The 20,728-nt window shown below is 44.6% G+C and overlaps 1 protein-coding gene across 1 annotated transcript in view; it reads right to left on the bottom strand.

The window, feature by feature from the left end:
• TEX14 (testis expressed 14, intercellular bridge forming factor) overlaps nt 1-20,728 on the bottom strand; it is a 1,917,691-nt gene that overhangs the window by 1,344,636 nt on the left and 552,327 nt on the right. Inside the window, exon 8 of the mRNA XM_086954052.1 lies at nt 15,433-15,556. Within this exon, the coding sequence (XP_086810178.1) occupies nt 15,433-15,556 (124 nt within the window). The remainder of the gene's footprint in view (nt 1-15,432; nt 15,557-20,728) is intronic.

Below are 20,728 nucleotides of genomic sequence, written 5' to 3'. Positions count from 1 at the left end.
TTTCTGGCATTCCAGCCGTCTTCAGCCTGGCTTGCTTGAATCCAGTGGAAAAGTGAGCAAGGGACTCACGTCTGACCATACCCTGCCACACTTATGGCGGCCAAAAACGGTACAAAAGGGGGAATGCCTGTTCCCATGAGGCACAGGGTCAGACTGATTTGCATATAGCCATGTCTGAACTGGGGTGGTAGAGTGGGCTAAAGAACGGTGATGGATTAAACCCAGATCTTTTTACTGGGTGTATGTGTTTGATTGGTTCATATGCTCCGTCCATTATCACCCCCTTTTGTACCGCTTTTGGCCGCCATAAGTGTGGCAGGGTATGCTCAGACGTGAGTCCCTTGCTCACTTTGCCACTGGATTCAAGCAAGCCGGGCTGAAGACGGCTGGAATGCCAGAAACGGTCCTCGGAAGCTTGTTTCCGGTCCAGGGAAAGCATGGCTTGGCAGTTCGGGCTGGACTGTTCCCATGAGGCACAGGGTCAGACTGATTTGCCTATAGCCATGTCTGAACTGGGGTGGCAGAGTGGGCTAAAGAACGGTGATGGATTAAACCCAGATCTTTTGACTGGGTGTGAGTGTTTGATTGGTTTAGATGCTCCGTCCATTACCACCCCCTTTTGTACCACTTGTGGCCGCCATAAGTGTGGGAGAGTATGCCCAGACGTGAGTCTCTTGCTCACTTTGCCACTGGATTCAAGCAAGCTGGGCTGAAGACTGCTGAATTGCCAGAAACCGGTCCTCGGAAGCTTGTTTCCGGTCCAGGGAAGGCATGGCTTGGCAGTTCGGGCTGGACTGTTCCCATGAGGCACAGGGTCAGACTGATTTGCATATAGCCATGTCTGAACTGGGGTGGCAGAGTGGGCTAAAGAACGGTGATGGATTGAAACCCAGATCTTTTGACTGGGTGTGAGTGTTTGATTGGTTCAGATGCTCCGTCCATTACCACCCCCTTTTGTACCGCTTTTGGCTGCCATAAGTGTGGCAGGGTATGCTCAGACGTGAGTCCCTTGCTCACTTTGCCACTCGATTCAAGCAAGCCGGGCTGAAGACGGTTGGAATGCCAGAAACCGGTCATCGGAAGCTTGTTTCCGGTCCAGGGAAGGCATGGCTTGGCAGTTCGGGCTGGACTGTTCCCATGAGGCACAGGGTCAGACTGATTTGCATATAGCCATGTCTGAACTGGGGTGGCAGAGTGGGCTAAAGAACGGTGATGGATTAAACCCAGATCTTTTGACTGGGTGTGAGTGTTTGATTGGTTCAGATGCTCCGTCCATTACCACCCCCTTTTGTACCCCTTTTGGCCGCCATAAGTGTGGCAGGGTATGCTCAGATGTGAGTCCCTTGCTCACTTTGCCACTGGTTTCAAGCAAACCGGGCTGAAAGCGGCTAGAATGCCAGAAACCGGTCCTCGGAAGCTTGCTTCCGGTCCAGGGAAGGCATGGCTTGGCAGTTCGGGCTGGACTGTTCCCATGAGGCACAGGGTCAGACTGATTTGCATATAGCCATGTCTGAACTGGGGTGGCAGAGTAGGCTAAAGAACGGTGATGGATTAAACCCAGATCTTTTGACTGGGTGTGAGTGTTTGATTGGTTCAGATGCTCAGTCCATTACAACCCCCTTTTGTAGAACAATAAATAACAACAAATGAAAAACCAGACCAAACAAAAGAGAGCGCAGTGACAATCTAGTGCGTATATGCTTGTGGAATATCGACGGTCAAGCCACTGAAATATATTACTCAGATCTTGTCGACTATGTAAGATCTTTCGACATTGTGGCACTACAAGAGACATGGCTAGCAGACCCCCCACATCTGCAGGGATATCTGCGTTTCTTCATTTGTGCGAAAAGGACAGCCAAATATGGGCACCTCCAAGGCGGCTTAGTAACTTATGTCTCGGTCACAAGCGCCCTCACGGTCAAAGAAGTTGGACCATCTTCTTTAGCATCATTGGCAGTAAACTTTCCTTTGTCGAAATTAAAACCAGGAAATATTGAAACTGACTTTACCTTGATCAACGCCTATGTCTACGTGTATGCCTATGAGACCTTTTTTGGTGATATGTTGCTCTATACAAAAGCATTTGACATGTCCATCCTAAAAAGGAAACAAAGGCAGCCAAAGAATTATGTAACTTCCTAGAAGAGTGCATAAGGGAAAGACCAACAACAAACCTCGTGCTCACCGGGGACTTTAATCTCAACCTCATGGGAGCCACATCAGATGATGAGATCCTAATTCAAAACTCAACTTGGGATATTCCATCACAAGGGAAGCCACAAGTATCCAAACAAACTAAACTAGGAAAACAGATATTAGAAGATCTGGAACATTTCAACATCAGAGCCCTAAATGGAAGGTTTGCCGGAGATAGCTCCCCGGCCACAACATTTCACTCGACTAGAACCAGTTCTATACTGGATTACACTGTTATCTCATTACCTTTTTTTCAATACATAACCTCATTTCAGATAGGTGAAAAAACAGACAGTGATCACTGTCCCCAAGAAATCACCCTGAAGATTGCAAAGCCCAAATTTGAGCTACCCACAGCACCAAAAGAGTCGGTCTATACTATTAAACTAAAAAAAAATCAAATACTCGGCAGCAACTAATGAAACCATAAAAGAAAGAGCAAAACAGCATTTCTGGGCCTGTACTGGATCTAGTGAAATCGCGAAATGGGAACAATTCACAAAAACTATGTCCATCTACGCTACAAGACCTAAGACATATGTCAAACTGGGCCGCGGCACCATGGAACAGTTTGCGCGAGAGTATAAAGAGAAAATTAGGGGAACAAAAAAATCTATTTATTATACGATGAGAGAACTTCAGCAGAACCCCATGGACATAGAGAAGCACGATCACCTACGGAAACTGAAAGCAACGCTGAAAAAACTAAAATGGGAAGCTAATAGATCTGTTGAGGATAACATATGGGCAACACTTCACTCTGACATCAAGCGGAGCGATGGGGCAAAATTTTGGAAAACCATAAACTCCTTCTTAAGACCGATGCATGACTGAGTTTCATCCAATATCAAAGAAGAAGCATGGGTAAGCTATTTTGGAAATCACTTCAATCAGGTTACGAGTAAGAACCTGGGGTTAAAACTCGATCGTGAGAAGGTTAATTTCATAGAATATAAAGCACAGCCACCCCAAAAGTGCACCAGCACCCAAGATGGTCAGAATACAGTTTTAATTGACGAACTGACAAGTTTACAATGCATCATCAAGCGCCAAATCAAGAAAGGAAGAAGAGAGGGAGCCCCCGGACCGAATGGAATCCCTCCCATTCTTTACAAACAAGATGCGAATGGTTGGGCAGCGGCACTCAAACCCCTTTTTTTGGAAATCATATATTTCAACAGCCTGCCAGGCTCCTGGAAGGGCTATATCATCTCTCCAATTTTTAAGGCAGGGGACAAGGCTCTCCCACAAAATTACTGATTGGTGGCCCTAATTGATAACGAGGCAAAGTATTTTTCAGTATACTCTTGGATGAATTACAGGCATGGGCAGCAGAGAAATCCTTAATTCCGGTCAACCAGACAGGCTTCGCCAAATCAGTTGGGACAACGACCAATATCCTAACTATGGGTATGTTAATAGACAAGGCCGAATCAAACAAAATGCCCATCCATTTCTGTTTTATAGACTACAAGGCTGCCTTTGACCATATAAATCGGAACATTTTATGGTCTAACGTGAATGGTTGGGGGATACCGAGGCCTCTGCTAGACCTGCTGATTAACCTTCATACAGAGACCTGGGTTCAGATAAAGGTGGGGGATGGATCGCTCCTGTCAAGGCGAATACCAACCAATAAAGGCCTCAAACAGGGATGCGTCTTGGCTCCCACACTATTTAATCTGTTTTTAGGAGATCTTGTACCAATCCTAAACAGCTGCAACTCTCATGCCCCCAAGCTGGGATGGCTCTAATTACAGTGTCTTCTCTACGCAGACGATATAGTCCTAATAAGTCACACAAAAGTAGGGCTACAACACCTCGTGAATACAACACATGGTTATTCTGAAGCAAACAAGTTCACTATAAACTTGGAGAAAACATAGTCAATGACTATCAGTAAGAACAAGAAAAAATTGACGTCTTGGTATTGGAACAACACACGAATTGATGATGCGTCAGTGTATAAATATCTAAGAGTAAAGATTGACACCAGCGGACAGTTTACTGCACAGAAAACGAGCATCAGAGGTAAAGGGCTTGCTCTGTCAATCTCTTTAAAAACATTAAACAGCAAACTCTCTGGGCCCTCTCTTTTACCTCTAGTACAAGTAATTTGTGCTAAACTCCTGTCAACAATCACCTATGGGAGTGAGGTACTAAGAGGCAGAGACGGAAAATCCTTGACAACACAATTATGAATGAACCAACCAAGATGGCGACTGGAGGGGAGATGAGCTACACAGGCATGGGATGCATATATTGATTTATCCCTTTTAACCGCATGTTCGCCACCGAGGAATCGTGAATGAAGGAAACTGGATTGAAACGCTTGTATGGTAACTGAAAGAAACTGGATTGGAACTTACCGACGGCTATCGACGAGCTGAGGATTGCACCCGTTCGGCGGTGAACAAAAAGAACGGGGTTGGAAGCAGGGAAATCCCTTTGCTCCATCGGTGCCCGTTTTGACCCGCTAATGCCTGACTTTGGCCGGAGGCAGCTCTGAGATAGAGGATAGTGTCCTGGGCCCCCAGCCCTACAAGCGGTAGGTCGTGGAGACCCCCCCCGCATCGGCGGGCTGCAGCGACGGGGGAGAAGAGGCGGAGCCCACGGAGCCTCGTTGCGACGGCCGTAGCAGCAGAGCGGCGGAGGACAGCTGCACGGTGGAAGGTGGATTCGGGTGCACTTGCTCTTCGTAGAGTGCCCAGCAGAAACGGCAGAGCCTGTGGTGCGAGGCGGAGACGAGATCCCCTGCCACATGCAGATTTCCGGTGAGGGGCAGTGACAGGGCAGTGACTCACCTCCACCCCCTATTTAGGGGGTGGAGGCGAGTAGATGCGGCGTGGTGGTCCAGTGAGCACTGCGAGGAGTCTACTGGCCTCGCGCTGAGGCCGCACGCAGAGGAAAGCACGATAGGAGAGCACGAAGCGTGTCACAGCCCCTCCTCCCCCGAGTCCTCCTCCGCTACATACGCGCGAGTGAAGGACTCGGCAAGAGAGACTATACAGGAATAATTGAGCCCGGCTGGATCACTGCAGAAAGGTCAGCAACGGTAAGGCGCTTTGATGTACCCAGAGGAAACAAGTGGTTTTGTGTAACTGACCGGTCGTAAGTAGGACAGCTGTAGGGAGGATTTGTTATTGTGCTTTTTGTAGTCACACCCTGTTGTTGATTTGTATGGGAAGTGCAGCCACCATTTTGCGAGTCTGTTTGGAGGCTTTGTTTGTGCTAGACTCTGGCTCTGGTTTATTGGAGCAGTAAGGAAATAGAGAAAAGACTATAATTCCCTTAACTCAGCAGAGGTATAATAGTGAACAGAGGACTACAACTAGTAGAAGGGGTCCTAGAAACAATCAAACTCTGATACTCTGAGAACTAGTTCCACAAACAGAGACATAGGACTACACACCAGTTTAATACTACATGGTAGCCATCTTGGAAGGGGCAACACCTCTACAAATAACACATAATCTGTTTTTATCATACTAGGGAAGCTGAAAATTGGGGCTCATCTCTGACTACTAGTTGATTAAAAGGAAACCTCTTCCTATTCGAGAGTTAGTGTCACTTTTTACAGCTACGTATACGATAGCTAGATCCTAACACCTGTAGTCCTCCACAATGCCAGGTCAACACCTAAAACCGGAAGGTACAAACTCATACTTGATAATTTACCCTCCCACTATCTCTAAAAATGCCTCCAAAACCTTCAAACACAACCTTCTCAGATCTAACCCTGAAACACTGATACTTGACCCTTCCTTTAACCAAAAAAATGGCACGTTTATAAACAACTTTATATTCTTTTCTACAAAAACAGCCAGATGTAGGGACGCAATAAATAACCTACTGAAAATTCAAGAAACAAAAAACATTCCCTATGGAACGAAGTTGGTCTGTACCCCGTCTAGGAAATGTAGGGCTACTCTAAATATTATGTGTTATAAAAATGGCACGTTTCTCATCCAAGCTGCCAATAAAGATCTGGAACGCTTTGATGAAATGTTCTTAACACTAAAAAACTACGTCCTCAGCAGCACCACTCTAAAAAGAATCCAGCCTAACACCAAGCCCCAAGCTAGCACTGTGCCACCTGTGAACATACCTACTATGGCTATAGTTGAAATCGACAGAGAGATGGAATCTAATCACCCAATCCAAACTACAGCGACAGTCTGCTACAATTCTAGTGATCAAACTCAAACTCGTCTTCAGGTAAACAGTAACTCACAGGTTAATATCAATGGTAGCGCCCTTGCGCTTGTCAGCAGAAACACCAATATGGATGAAAATCAAATGTTACTGCAGGCAATCAGGAATTCACAGTCTAATGGTAATAGTAACGCCCTTACGTCGATCAGCAGTAACACTAATACCGAACTGCAATTAGTTCGCCAGGATGACAACTTCTTGAACGTTAAAGACTCTGAAGCTAACATTTGTTACACATATGTGGAGAGGCAACGTGTACTCTGCAGATTTAAGCTTCAAATGCTATGCATAAATTAACAATGGATGACAGGAGTGATGAGTCTCCAAGACAGATGGCGTAGTGTTTAAAAGCTTTTATTAGGGTTTCATACAATCCACACCCTAAGCGTTTCGCCCAACACGGGCTTCTTCAGGGCTAGTTTCTAGGCCTTGAAAACTGATACTGGATAGCTCCAAATGGCAAATCCTCACTATTTTCTAATCCTGGAAAGACGAATATGTCCTGAACCATGTGGTCACCCACTTAATTATCTAAGAAATTTCCCTTCTATGTCAAGGGTGTCTTTACTTCTTGAGTCACAGTGATAGCTCTAGCCGTAGCAGTGTCGCTGTCATATGCCGATTAGGGCATAGAGGATTATCTCTTCATGCGAAGTCTTGCTTCTTGCGTCCTCGTCTCAGCCGGCAATAATCCCTGTCACCAGGTTCTGTGTTGTATCTGAAGCTGACATGGCGATAGAATCACAACAGACTGATCTCGCTGTGATGCTTAAAATCTTCCCACCCAATGTAGTACATCGTCTCTGTCATGATGCCAATTGAGAAGTAGACAGGGACAATAACTCTCAACTAGAAACAATGCCCCGACTCTTGAATTGAGCTCCCAGCCTATCTCGAACACTGATACCGACCCACCAGTGGGAACCGTCAACATGATGGAAACCACTTAGGTGGAACAAGTTCAAGCCAGCGAGAATGGAGCACTGGGGAACCTCAAAGGGGAGCGAGGAACTATCCCTATACTTAATAGAATATGCTCAGATCCTACGGGGATAACCAAAGCAAAACTCCCTAAAGAGACACTCTGCCCTCAACCAAATAGCACCCCTGATAGTTAAGATTCGGTTAGGATCAGAATCCATCAATCCAATAATGATCTTTTAAACATCAACGCGCAATCTTGTAAAACTTACAAAGCCGTGCTCGCAGCCATTAAGGATATGAAAAATCTGCTGTGCTTATCTGAAAAATGGGTGGCAAAAATTGAGGTTTTTCAATCTCCCCTCCCTGAAATGCATGTTAAACATAGCTCCACCCCATTGGCATTATCTAATAGAATTTACCGTCCTCGCACGCAACTCAACTATCTGTCTGATAGTGAGTTATTATCTATTGTGTCCACATATGAACCATGGCCTATCACTCAAACTAAGCTAGGAGACAACTACAATATTCAAACTATGGTTACGAAATCCTGTAGAAACTCTCAGGTTAATACCAGAGGGATCAACACCAACAATCTTAGGAAAGTGGCATTAACGCCCGAAGAATCTCTGCCACCCTTGAGCATAGAACAGAAGCCTTTTAGGTGTGCTCTACTCAACTGTCGATCGGTAAATAAACATGTGGCAGACATAGCCGACCTCATACTTAACCATAACATTGACTTAATCATTCTAACGGAAACATGGCTTTCTGACTCGTCGACGCCCTGCCTAGACCTACTTGTCCCCTAGAACTACCAGATACTGAGACTGGACAGAATTATCAGAAAGGGTGGTGGCATTACTTGTATACATAAATCTGACTTTTCCATCACAAAAATATAGGCTGAGCCTTTAGAATCTTGTGAATATCTAGGCATGTCCTTTAGAGCAGCAAATAACCAGAACTGTAAACTCCATGCATTATACCACCCCCCCCGAGTACTAAGACCAAATTCATAGACCAACTGATAGAAATCATTACTACTAACTTTAATCTGCAGACGAGCGATATATTATTAGGAGACTTCAACATGCATTGATTGGGAAGATGACGATGACAATCAAATCACCCAGTTAAAATCCTTCCTGGATAGCCAATCCTTAGTCCAAGGATGTCACCTCCTCACCCACAATAAAGTATCTATACTTGATTGGATCTTAGCTAAAGACATATCTATTGTGAACATTGTAATCACACCTTGCGACTAGTCGGATCACCACATAATTACCTTCGAAATTCCATTCAGAAAATCTAAATCATCCACACAAGCCATCAAACACAAAAAGAGGACAAGGGACACTAGAGGAATTAACATGGAAATATTAGCGGCTCACTGCAATATTGATCTGCAGCCACCCATGAGCATGGTTGACGTCAACGACCTCACGATACATTACAACAAAAAAATGTCCAGCATCATAGATGACATAGCCCCTCTAAAACTGAAAAGGTTCTCAGTCAAAGACAAAAATCCATGGTTCAATGGTGCACTAAATGAAGAAAGACGGTCACTGAGATTAGCGGAACGTAAATGGCGTCTACACCCCTCCTCTCCACATCTAACCTTACTGAGACAATCCAGGAAAGCTTATAATAAAAGCATTATTAAATCAACAAAAGAATTCTTCAGGAAAGAACTGGATAACGCAGTAAATAGACCAAGGAAACTCTTCAATCTACTTAAAGATCAATCAAACAAGGCGGCCAAAATGGCTCCAGTCTTTTCCAAAACTAACTTAAACAGCGAAGACTTCTCGATCTTCTTTACAAACAAAGCCAACTCTTTGGAGATGAAACTAAAAAAGGCTGCGGATGACATGGAAATGGAGAAGGGCCAGGGAGATAAGGTGCTGGATGATCTAGAATCAGCTGAACTCAAAAACAATGCCAGATGGTCAGATTTTACACAGGTTAGTGAATTAGACATTTCAAAGATCATGGCGACCTCGAAACCTAACAATCATTACAACGATCCCCTACCGGCGAAATGCTGGTCCTTCATAAATCACCTGCTAATCCCGGCTTGGGCTAAGATCATTAATGCCTCGTTGTCACAAGGTCCAATACCGGCCTGCTTAAAAACAGGACAAGTCATCCCGCTATTAAAAGAACCGTCTGAGAACCCTTAGATGCGAACAATTTTAGACCGGTAACCAATATTCCCATGTTGGCCAAAATTATGGAAAAATGCGTCCAACAACAATTGAGCCTACACATCTCTGACTTCAAGCTTCTAAACGATTGCCAATCCGGTTTCTGTCCAAACCAGAGTACAGAAACTGCGATTCTGCACATAGTAGATGACGCTTTACTGGGTCTTGATCATGATGAAACATGTCTACTAATCTAACTGGACTTGTCATCAGCTTTCGACACGGTGAACCATGCCTATATACTCGATCGACTGAAAAACAGGATGGGATTTGAGGGTACAGTGCTATCCTGGTTCAGCTCCTTTCTGGAGAATAGATCACAAAAATTCACTGTCAACCAGACCCTTTCAAGCGCAACCGACAATACTATAGGAGTTCCACAAGGTTCAACGCTATCTCCATCACTCTTTAATCTATACGTAGAACCTCTTACGGAAATACTTCGAAAAGCTAACATTGCTTTCCATATGTATGCCGATGACAGTCAGCTATACATTAAGATTGCCTCGACTGATGATATAAAGACAATGAACCTAGCTCTAACAAGAACACTTCAATGGCTAACCAAGAACCACCTAAAACTAAATGCTCAAAAAACTGAATTCCTTCTGATTACACCTAAAAAAAAAGCAAAACATCGATGGCAGGATAGTCCAACCTCGTCACTGCACTAAAGTGCACTGCGAAGATTGTGGAGTCAACTAAATCTCTGGGTTTCATTCTAGACAAATACCTTAATATGTCTGCACATATCAACACAATGGCAAAAAACACCAGATTCCACTTGCGTTACTTACGAAAACTAAAACCTTTTTTAAATAAAGCAGACCTCAAGACAGCAGTTCAATCATTGGTCATCTCAAGGATTGAATATGGTTGCACAACCTTAGCTGGACTCCCTAAGATCTCAACAGCCCAGTTGAAAGCATGTATGCAGCCACAAGACTCATAACGGGATCCAAAAAGGTCGACCATATCTCCCCCCACTTGAAAGCTCTCAACTGGCTTCCTTTCAAAGCACGAATTCAGTTCAAACTGGCATGCATCACCCACCAAAGCAATACACAACAATACTCCAGTCTACCTCGCCCAGAAACTTACGCTGTCGGGAGGGTCATGTCCCTCCAGGAGCAAGGCTGATCTACGGATGTATGACGTTACAACGCATACTTTTACAACGCCTATCTTTACAACGCATTTTTTACACCACAACATCCATTACAACGCATACCATTACAACGCATGCCATTACAACGAATTCTTTGAAACTACCTTTACAACACATTCCACTACAACGCATACTACATTTACAACGCATACCATTACAACGCATAACATTACATTGCATGTAAGGTAAGTATTGGATAGTGTAGGGGTAAAAATTACTATTCTAACTCCAGGGGTTGCAACAGTAGGGTAAGTGTTGGATAGTGTAAGGGTTATAATTGCTATTTTAACTCCAGGGGGTGCAACAGTAGGGTAAGTGTTGGATAGTGTAGGGGTACTATGTGTTGTAATGGTATGCGTTGTAATGGTATGCGTTGTAATGACTGCCTTGTAATGGCATGCGTTGTAGTGGTGTGCGTTGTAGTGTCATGCGTTGTAAAGGTTGCGTTGTAAATGCATGCGGTGTAATGGATGTTGCGTTGTAAAAGTTTTGTTGTAATGGTAGTGCTTTGTAAAAGTTGCGTTGTAAAGGTTGTTTCCCCTGATCTACTACTGAAACCTGCGCGCTTCCATAAGAAAAGAACGTATGACCGAGCATTCTCAGGGGCCGCACTGAGAATTTGGAACGCCCTCCCCCTGACTTGAGAAGAATTCCAACCATCGCAAAATTAAAAAAAGAAGCGAAATCGTTATATATGAGGAAATTTCTCCCTTAATTCCTTAAAACTGTTCTTTATTTATTTCATCCTGCCTGGCGGGCACAATTTTCATACTACCAGCTTCACTGTACAATGTTGGTCTTTTATACCCGTTTTTATCTCATTGTTTTTAAAAAAAATGTCTAAGACTTTATGGTAATCTATCAGCGAACTTTTTAGCCCTTTGGAATTGCAATTACTGCAAACACCTATGTCTAGTAATATGTAAAGTTAGGATTGTTGTTCAAATGCTATTGTAAAGCGCTCTGACACCCTTTGCTGGGTCATGTTTGTGCTATAGAAAACACACAAAAAAAAATAGCTGCATACAGAATTATTTTTAGTCTGCCTAAACGAACCTCCCCAGCACAAATTAGGTTAGAGTTCGGTGTTCAGCAACAGCTCCTGGCAAGACAGGGGGCCTACATTACTGTCTGGGACAAAGTAAGGAAATTCAAACAAGGAGCCCTAAATGAGTATCTATGGACGGAGCTAGAGCAACACCCTTCCTCACCAGCTGCCAAGTATCTTAAAAGCAGCCTGGCAAATACGGGCTTAAAACAGCTTTGGGATACCTCAACAAATCATACAATGCTCAAAAATGTGGTCAAGAAAACAATCAAACATCTATCCTGGGTTGAAGATAAGGCAGCCCTCTCAAAAAGAACATATGGCTGGATGACCCGGAACTCTTACTCGGCACAAGCAGCACAGAGTTACTTTGGGTTGGGCTATGCTAAAACCACTAAAATGTGCTTTTTAAGGTATAGGATGGGTCTGCTACCCTGCATTCGACACTTCCCACATTGGCTAAAAGACAAAGCAGGTTCCCTTTGCCGGTTATGTGGCCTAGTGCCAGAGGATATGCTGCATTTGTTATGTTCCTGTGACAGATTGTTGGACGATTAGTTGATTTTCTCGTATCGAAAATATCAGCAATTCACTTTCCCTCTATTGTGGTTGTAGGAAAACAACAATCATAGGATTTTTATAATGCCCCTAGCACCTTCCTGCGGTTAAAAGTGGTCCACGTTGGAAACCCGACTCATGGGCCTATGGTATTGTGTGGGATGGAGTCCTGGAGCAGTCCGTGCAGCAGGCCCCCTCCTGCTCTTAAAAGCGCTTCACAAGGGAGCACTGCGTCCTGGATTTGGTGGTGTTGCATTGTAAAGAATGGCAGGCCCCAAGCAGTCCGTGCAGCGTACCGCGCTATGGGCATGCTCCTGCGCTTAAAAGCGCTTTTCAATGGAGCCCCGCCTCCTGGATTCAGTGGTATCGCGTCGTGGGAGATGGACTGCGGAGACTCCATACCATACTGGGAACTTTACTACATGTAAGAACCTTCTTGAATTGGGCCTTGAGAGACGATTTATATTTAGATAAGCGTTTTTTCAGGATGCTAGAGTACATTTTAGTGTCTGCTCCTGTTAGTGAAATGAGCAGGTAAGAGGACTGTTTACTAGGTGGTTTCCCAGTATTTCCACTCTCCATTATTGTGATTATGAAAGTGTACAACAGGAGGAGAAAATGCCAATCAGCACATAATAACGCTGTGCTAGTGGTGTCCAACGTAGGTTGTAATATGCACTTGAAAACACCAACATTCATTAGAGAAAGAAAGACCCGGGAAAGCCTCCAAATAAATGATTTATTCATTTCAGGCTCATCTCCATTAGTTATAAACCAAGCAGTTAGAGCTGACCACTAGGCCTTTGGCTAAAGTAAGTATCAGCTTTGTGTTACTACAATGTATACTAGGATTTAAGGCTGCAGTAGCCACTTCTGTTTTTTAAGCACCTTGCGTTGTGTATATTTTAAAATGTATGTTACTATCTTTAAAAGTCAAAATTAATCACCTGAAGACAGACCATATCTGATTTAAAACTGTCATCATTGGCCTAATGTTTCCTCGACGCATTCAAGTCTTTAATATTCATAGAAATTGTACACAAGTATTCCTGCAAATAAATTAATTCTTATGTATCTTTTAACTGTTGTATAAATAATTAGTGCTACCACATGTTCTCTCCTACTTTTCTTTCCATCTTCCAATCCTCCCTTACCACCACCCATCTTTTCCCTGCTTTCCCTGTCTTCCCCCATTTCTCTCTCTCGACAAACACCTTATACCACCGCCCCCTTAAAAATGTTTACAGTGTGGACAGTCGTTCTCTCTTGACGATGCTGAGCTGCAGGCTATTGAGGGCCATGAACAAGTATCCTTGTTTACTCTTATATTTCTAAGAATCTGCTCAGATTAGCAACTATGGGCCTCATTTATGAGAAATGACGGATTGCTGCGTGAAAGCAGCGATGCGTCACTTCTCAGTGCGCACTCCTTGCGACATTCCTGATGCGTCATATTTAATGTATGACGCATCATGTCGCAAGGAGTTACAGATATGTCAGTATTTCTGACGTATCTGTAAGCGCAAAAGTGACGCATTGCTGGAGTGTGTCACAAAAGTGACGCAACTCCAGCAATGCGTCCTTTCACATGGGGAAAGCCCCATTTGAAAGGTCCTGCGTCAGTCTTATGCCTGCTGTGAGGCAGGCGCAGGATTTTGACGCAACGGTGTCCTAAAAGTGACGCAGTGAAATCTCATAGATTTCACAGCGTCACTTCTACGACCCTTCCTTTCGTCAATACGCCCCCCTTGCATACATTATACCTGGCGCAGGTATAATTTGACGCAGGGGTTTACAAAGTGACGCATCTACCTAGATGCGTCACTTTGTAAATATGACGCAACAAGGAGCATTTTTTACGCCACTGGTGCGTCACAAAAAGTGACGCACCCGCGGCGTAAAAGTGACGCAAGGGCTCATAAATGAGGCCCTATGGATTTTCAGTCTTGAGCAGAAATGTGGTCCTCTGCCCTTTCCATGACGCCATTCTTTACACGACATCAACAATGTGTACAAATTCTATTTTGTATGTGTTGCACATAAAACTCTTTGGTCACTGTTACCGGTGAGTGTTTTAAAAAGGCATTTCCTAGAGATCGGTTGAAGTGACATTGGTTGTCGTAAGTACCATAAACCTGAATAGGCAATGATAATATTATTTAGGAAGTTTGCCAAGAAAATTCTGTGTTTGTGCTTTAATTGTTGTAAGTAGCAAGCTGCGCTTAATTTTTTTCTTTCTTCCTAATGTAAATCTCTCCTGTGTTGCTCTCTGTCGCCTGGCCCCCTTCCTGTAGTGCTCCTTGTGCTTCGCTCCACCGCCTACACCCACCCTCCCCATGTTGCTTTCACATTAATCCCCACACACTCCCTCGTGTTACTTGTATGTGAACTTTGCCCCCCTACCAACCCCACCCCCCCACCAGTTATTCCCCTTCACCATCAACCACCTCTATTCCCAATTGCATTGCTGTTGGAAACACATGTTGTAAATAATAAAAGGAAATGTTTGTCTAAAGTAAACATTTGGCTGCAAGGCATAGCTTTATTTAATCCTTTAAAATAAATTGCAGCTAAGTTGTCAATTTTGTTCCCCAAAGGCGAGACCAATTGGCTATGCCAATGCTTGTTGTATGTATGTAGAGGAAGTAAAAAGGAGAAATAGAAATATTTCTCCTCGTTACGACACAGTTGGATAGGCACACCCTTTTGTTTCAAACCCAAATCTGGGTTTGTGTCAAAATACATGGGGGATGACGTGAACACTGATGGTCCCTCCATGCAATGCCTCCCCGATGCAAGGCAGCTCTATCATCTACGTAACATTACTTTTTTGTTTACAAAGAATGCAACTCTGATGCAAAATCTTAATATGTTTGGGCCAGATGACAATAGAACATTGAACAATCTTCTTATCCATAACACTCTCTTCGAACATTTTCAATAATTGCCAGTGTGGACAAAACATGTTGCATTTATTTACTGTTGGGAATATATATATTTAGATTTATGTCATGATTCTCAAAACACTGGTTTATGGCTCAATTGAGGACAAGGAAGCATTATCATTGCAAAGATAAGAAAACTGAAAACCAAATTAGATTTACCCTTTCATGCAGAATGCTGTATAAGGAACCAAAGTTCACCCTCTCATACACCAATCGGATGCTCTCCAAGTCGTGACAAATACAAACGGCCATTAATTGGAGCAGATGAGGATGACGGAGCTTACTGAAAAGAAAAAAGGGACCACATTACTATCACTGTTTGATAAAGCTCCTTATGGATAATGGTAACATGTCTAAAGGTGCTGGTACATGTTACTCTACATCTCTTCATATTTTGACACAAGCCAGGCTTAACGCCATCTTGTAACAAGACAGTGGTATCATACCTGTAAAATCCAGAAATAAGGACCAGGCTGAAAAATGCTACCTAAAGACATTCTGTTGTACTGCATACTTGGACAGCAGCAACACCATCAGACTAAAGAACGACGGCTCGTACAACAGAATACAATACAATAATGCTTTAACGGAATGACTAGAGATAGAGGTATCACCAAAGATTTGTTCTTTACAAAATGTGGCCCATATTTATCATAGTGTTGCACCATCCTTGTGCCGCGCAGGGTGGTGCAAGTGCGACACAACACTAAAGTCTGATTTATCAAGTCACCTTGCATGGCTCTGCTTGGCTTAATAAACCTGGCGCAATGCAAGGAGGCAGAAATCACTGCATTGCGTTACTCTGCATCAAGGAGGCGTTCCGTGCGTGGAGGGTGGGTGTTCCCATGCATCTAGCAATGGATTTTGGTGCAATGCCAGATTAACCATTAGTGGTAGAACTAAGAATGTATCAAAATCCTATGCCTCCCCAGGGGAGGTGTAAAGAGCAGAAATATCTTTATTTCTCCTCGTTTTTCCCCCACTTTATGTGTACTGCATCGTGCAGCACAGATAACAAGCGGAAACTGCCTGTTAGGATTGTTTTTATGCAGAAAGTTGTACTTTCCTGCACAAAAACAACCCTGCTTACAACGCAGACACCCTTGCATCAGTCCTCTTGTCCCACTGGCCACCTGTATTCAAATGAACATACTTCCACTGAGTGTTATGCTTGTTACAAGCCTTAACAGTTAAAGTAGAGGCAAATGTATTTGATCAGCTACAGAGAGTCTGCCACAACTCCTTGCTCAGAATTGTAATGATTCCTGAAAAAGGGCAGATCCCAAGGGGGCATGGAGCTTTCAGATTTTGAGCTATTTTGTAGGAAAATAGTATCTGTTTTCATGGTTACTCCCACTTCTTGCTGGTGTCAGTATTTTGTTTTTGACTAGTCTGTCTGGGATCCTGCTCATCAGGATCCCAGCCACTGTGCTTACTCCCTAAATCATGGTAAGTACTTTGGTACCTCCACAATTGGCTACTGGTGTACTCATATAAGTCCACCGTATATGGTAATAAGGTACCCAGGGCATAGATACGCCAGGGGTCTCCCATGGGCTGCAGAATTTAATATGCCACCCATGAGAGACCACTCAAACTGTGACTACAGGTCTGCTAGCACCTTAAGACAGATATAAATTTCCTTATATCTGAAGTCTCCACAATTAAAACCTATAATTCTCCCCTAAGGCAGGCCTTTCAATCCTGAAGGCATGGTGCTGGGTTATAAGTGTGAGGGTGCCCTGCATGAGCAGGACACCCACTACCAATCACAGGAGTCAATTTTTAAGGCTTTGTAAGTGCGGTCAGGGGTCTGCCAGCCAACTAGTTCTGCTGCCGACCCCAGGCATGATGTTGCCCTCCTGCTGCTGAGCTGAGGTCGAACAGCGGAAGGTAGAACAATAGGTTTCCTGTCACAGAGAGGTGTGATCACCTCCCAGACAGGACTTAGTGTATTGGACTGGTGTGGGGGTACCTGCCAGCGCCAACCGGCTGCTTTGAGGGTACGTTTGGTGCCCTTCTTGCATACTCTAGTTAGAACCAGTTCTGGGAGCTCTTGGCTCCTGCTCTGGCGCAAAACTAGACAAAGGACATGGGAGTATCCTCCCCTCTGTCCTGCCCCTCCTCTGGAAGGGACACCTGAGTCATCCTAAACCCTTTCCTAGGGTTTAAAAGGGCTTACCTGTGGATGGATTGTCAGATTCGTTGTGGGACACGACTCAAGCCTGAAACCACATCATTCTTCAACTATCTGGAAAATTCAACTTTACTGGACTTCGCTTGGAACCGAGTCTGTATCAAGGAGGACTCCTGCTTCTCCTAGTCTCACTGTTCTGCAAGTCTCCCTCTTCGTCTGTGTCTGCGCTTCATCCAGGATCTTTAACAGACCTATGGGCATCAAGGACGCCCGAAGTAATCTTCCTTGGAGTGAAGGAGTCAATCCCCTGCATCTGCATGCACCGCAGCAAAACTGACTGGTCTGCTGTTCCTGACGTCCCACGACCCTGAAAGGCTCAGCAACACGGGTGGTGGTTCTGCAACTTCGAGCCTTGGCCTATCCTCTGCAATTTTGAGGCCAATATTCCCCATCTGAAATGCTGGGACTGAACCCCTGTGCACTGCGTTGACTTGCCTTTGCCATGGCTTCTTGGCTCTGCACTCCTGAGATCTTCAGGCTACAAAAAGCTCCATCCTCCAACATCTCTTCCTGACAGAATCTTCAGCCTTAATACATCCTCTGCAACATGGGCCTTCATCTTGGGTGAGCTGCTCGAGGTTCTGTTGCGACTCCTATGCCTTTGGCTTGTGGGTACTCTTGAGGGGCTTCTCTTGCTTCAGTGAGCTCCCCTACTTGCTCGGGGTCTGCTCTGACTCCCCTGCACTTTGCAAGTCTCTTGGAACCTTCCTGGTCCCAACATTGCTCCTCATCATTTTCCACGTCTTTTGCTGCTGCAAAGGCTTGTTGGTGCTCCTGCTGGACACTGACCCTGTGGTTCTCGACTTCCGACAGGGACAGCTCTTGAATGCTCCTGGTCTTCCACAGCTTTGCCTGGTCCTCCCAACTGCAACAACAAGGTCACTGTCATACCTCCTGAATCTTCTGTCATCAGTGGTCATTGCTCTTCCATGCCCCCTGTTCACCTCCAAGTGGAAAAGACTCTGTCCTCTCTGCTTGCAGGTTCTTCTCCGCAAAAATCCACTTTTGGATTCCACCGGACTCATGCACAATCTTTGCCAGCGGCATCGTTTCTGAAGTCCTCCATTATGGTCAATGTCAGTTTCCGACATCAGTTCTCACCAATGCACCCAACTTTTCTGGTGTAGGTATCCTGGTTCCAGGGGTATCCACGGGTGGGGTGGCTCTCCAATCTTCTGTCTTTCACGGGGTTTCTTCAGGGTCCACTGGGAAGGGTCCTTCTTCTTCAAAACTGCAGCCCGCCATTCCTGTTGACTTCTATTGAGGATGCAGCTGTGTTTTCACTCTGCACACAGCCTCCTTGGGGTTCCTTGGGTGGTTCCTTGTGTCCCCAGATCACCGGAGTCTCCTGGTGCAAGTCCGAACTTTGGTCACAGTTCGCATTCCACTTTCTTAGTATATGGTTTGGTCTTGCCCTGGAGACCACTGTGTATTGTTTTTACTTACCTGTTTCTCCAGGTGGGAGATATACCAATGTGTTAGTGATTCTTGTATAATAAATAGACATATTTTTATAAATACACTGTGTGGGTCTTTTTCATTTAATCTACACTATATGATTAAATTTGGTAAAACTAGCTGCTTAACACTCCTTCTGGACTAAGCCTGAAGGCTTCTCTCCACAGATACTACTTAGAGAGCTTTCTAGGTTTGTCTTAGACCACTAAAATCACAGTACGGGTTATCTGGATTAGTGCAAGGTGCTTCACTTCAATACGTGTGCACCATATACTAAGCCAGCCTCCTGCACATATTATCAGTCAGCAAGATTGAGAATAGAGGTTGAATAGTACGGAGCAGATACCAAAAACGATTAAGCAAATCTGGACTTAGCAGTGGAAAGCAAGTCATTATGAAATTTAATTTGGCTAAGGAAAGACTTGCTACCAGCCAATGCTTCACTCAGCATGCCTGTTGTGGCTATGCTCCAAATATGGGACACAGTGGAAACAAAACGGAACCTCTCCATATTGGTGTCCCCACAGATCCAATGTACCTTAATTCTGAATTTTCTGCAGTTGTGCATGCTAATCCATTTTGTGAAAGAGAGGGGATATAGAATGACCTTAAATTTGTTTCAGAAGACCATAGTTAAATCATTTACCCAGAGAAAAATTAATTTTCGTTTAAAAAAGATACAGCGTCAGCAATGCGCACAGGTTAAAACATTTGGGTTACTATGATTTTACATCACGTATGTGTCTGTTATGTGGCAAAGCCAAACATTACTTTTACCATTTACTAAGCTATGCAAAAGCCACTCTGCGTGGTTTAGTAAACATAAAATAAGCAAAGCAGTGCATAGTCTTCCTTGAATTGTTTGTGTCAAGTAGGCATTACATGATTGGAGCATAGGCATTCCCATGCATCCACCCATGTATTGTGACTCAAACCTAGATTTACAAGACTTCTAAAACTGGGTTTTTGACAAAATAGTGTGTCCACCTGACCGAGGCATACCAAGGAAAAATATATTTATTTCTTCTCATTACTTCCTCTTTCCATCTGTGCTGCATTCTACTCTCTCCCTTTCAAGCAACACAGCCCAGCAAGTTCCTTTGATGAGCTACACTGTGTGAAATAGAAGTGAATGTGCCCCTAGTTTTACACTCAATAATGAAGTGGCTACAAGGTTATAACTTAGGGTTTGCGGACAGGGTACTCTGTAACAAACTGATGGTCTGCCCACTCTAATTTGAGCCAGGTTGCCTGTCTGACAGCCATGCCTCTACACCCTCTGTTTTTGGAAACCCTACATGGACAGGCTGATGCCTCTGACTATCAATTCTATTTAGTGAGAATTGTCTGGGGCATTTACTTTTTTCCAGAAAGAAACTCCCAAATCTGGGAGGTTTTTTTTTTTAAACAAAAAAGTTTGACGCGTGGCAGCCTTAAACATGGCTATGTTTCACCAAACTTTCATTGCCCTTCAAGGACTTCAACTGACCTTTGCCGCCACCGCCGAGAGTCAGACGAGGGCTGACACAGCACCAGGGAGCATCAGGGAACATCGCCGCCACCGCCAAGAGTCCAAAGGCACCGGACTCCGCGCCGCCGCTCCGGGAGACTACAAATCCCGGCAGGCCTCGCGGCGGCGCGTGCTGAGTGACGCGGCTCGCGCCCAGAGAGCGCCAACGGAGCTATAAAGCTCGGGAACCCCCGCGTCGCGGGACGCCCAGGGCTAAGCCCGGGCAAAGGGCGGGCCGTCTGTGGCCGTCAGTGGACTGCAGTGGACGGGCGGGCCACCCCACTAACATT

Source organism: Lissotriton vulgaris, chromosome 2_1, assembly GCF_964263255.1.
Source record: "Lissotriton vulgaris chromosome 2_1, aLisVul1.2, whole genome shotgun sequence".
Classification (NCBI taxonomy): Eukaryota; Metazoa; Chordata; class Amphibia; order Caudata; family Salamandridae; genus Lissotriton; species Lissotriton vulgaris.
This window is presented reverse-complemented; position numbering and strand designations above follow the sequence as displayed.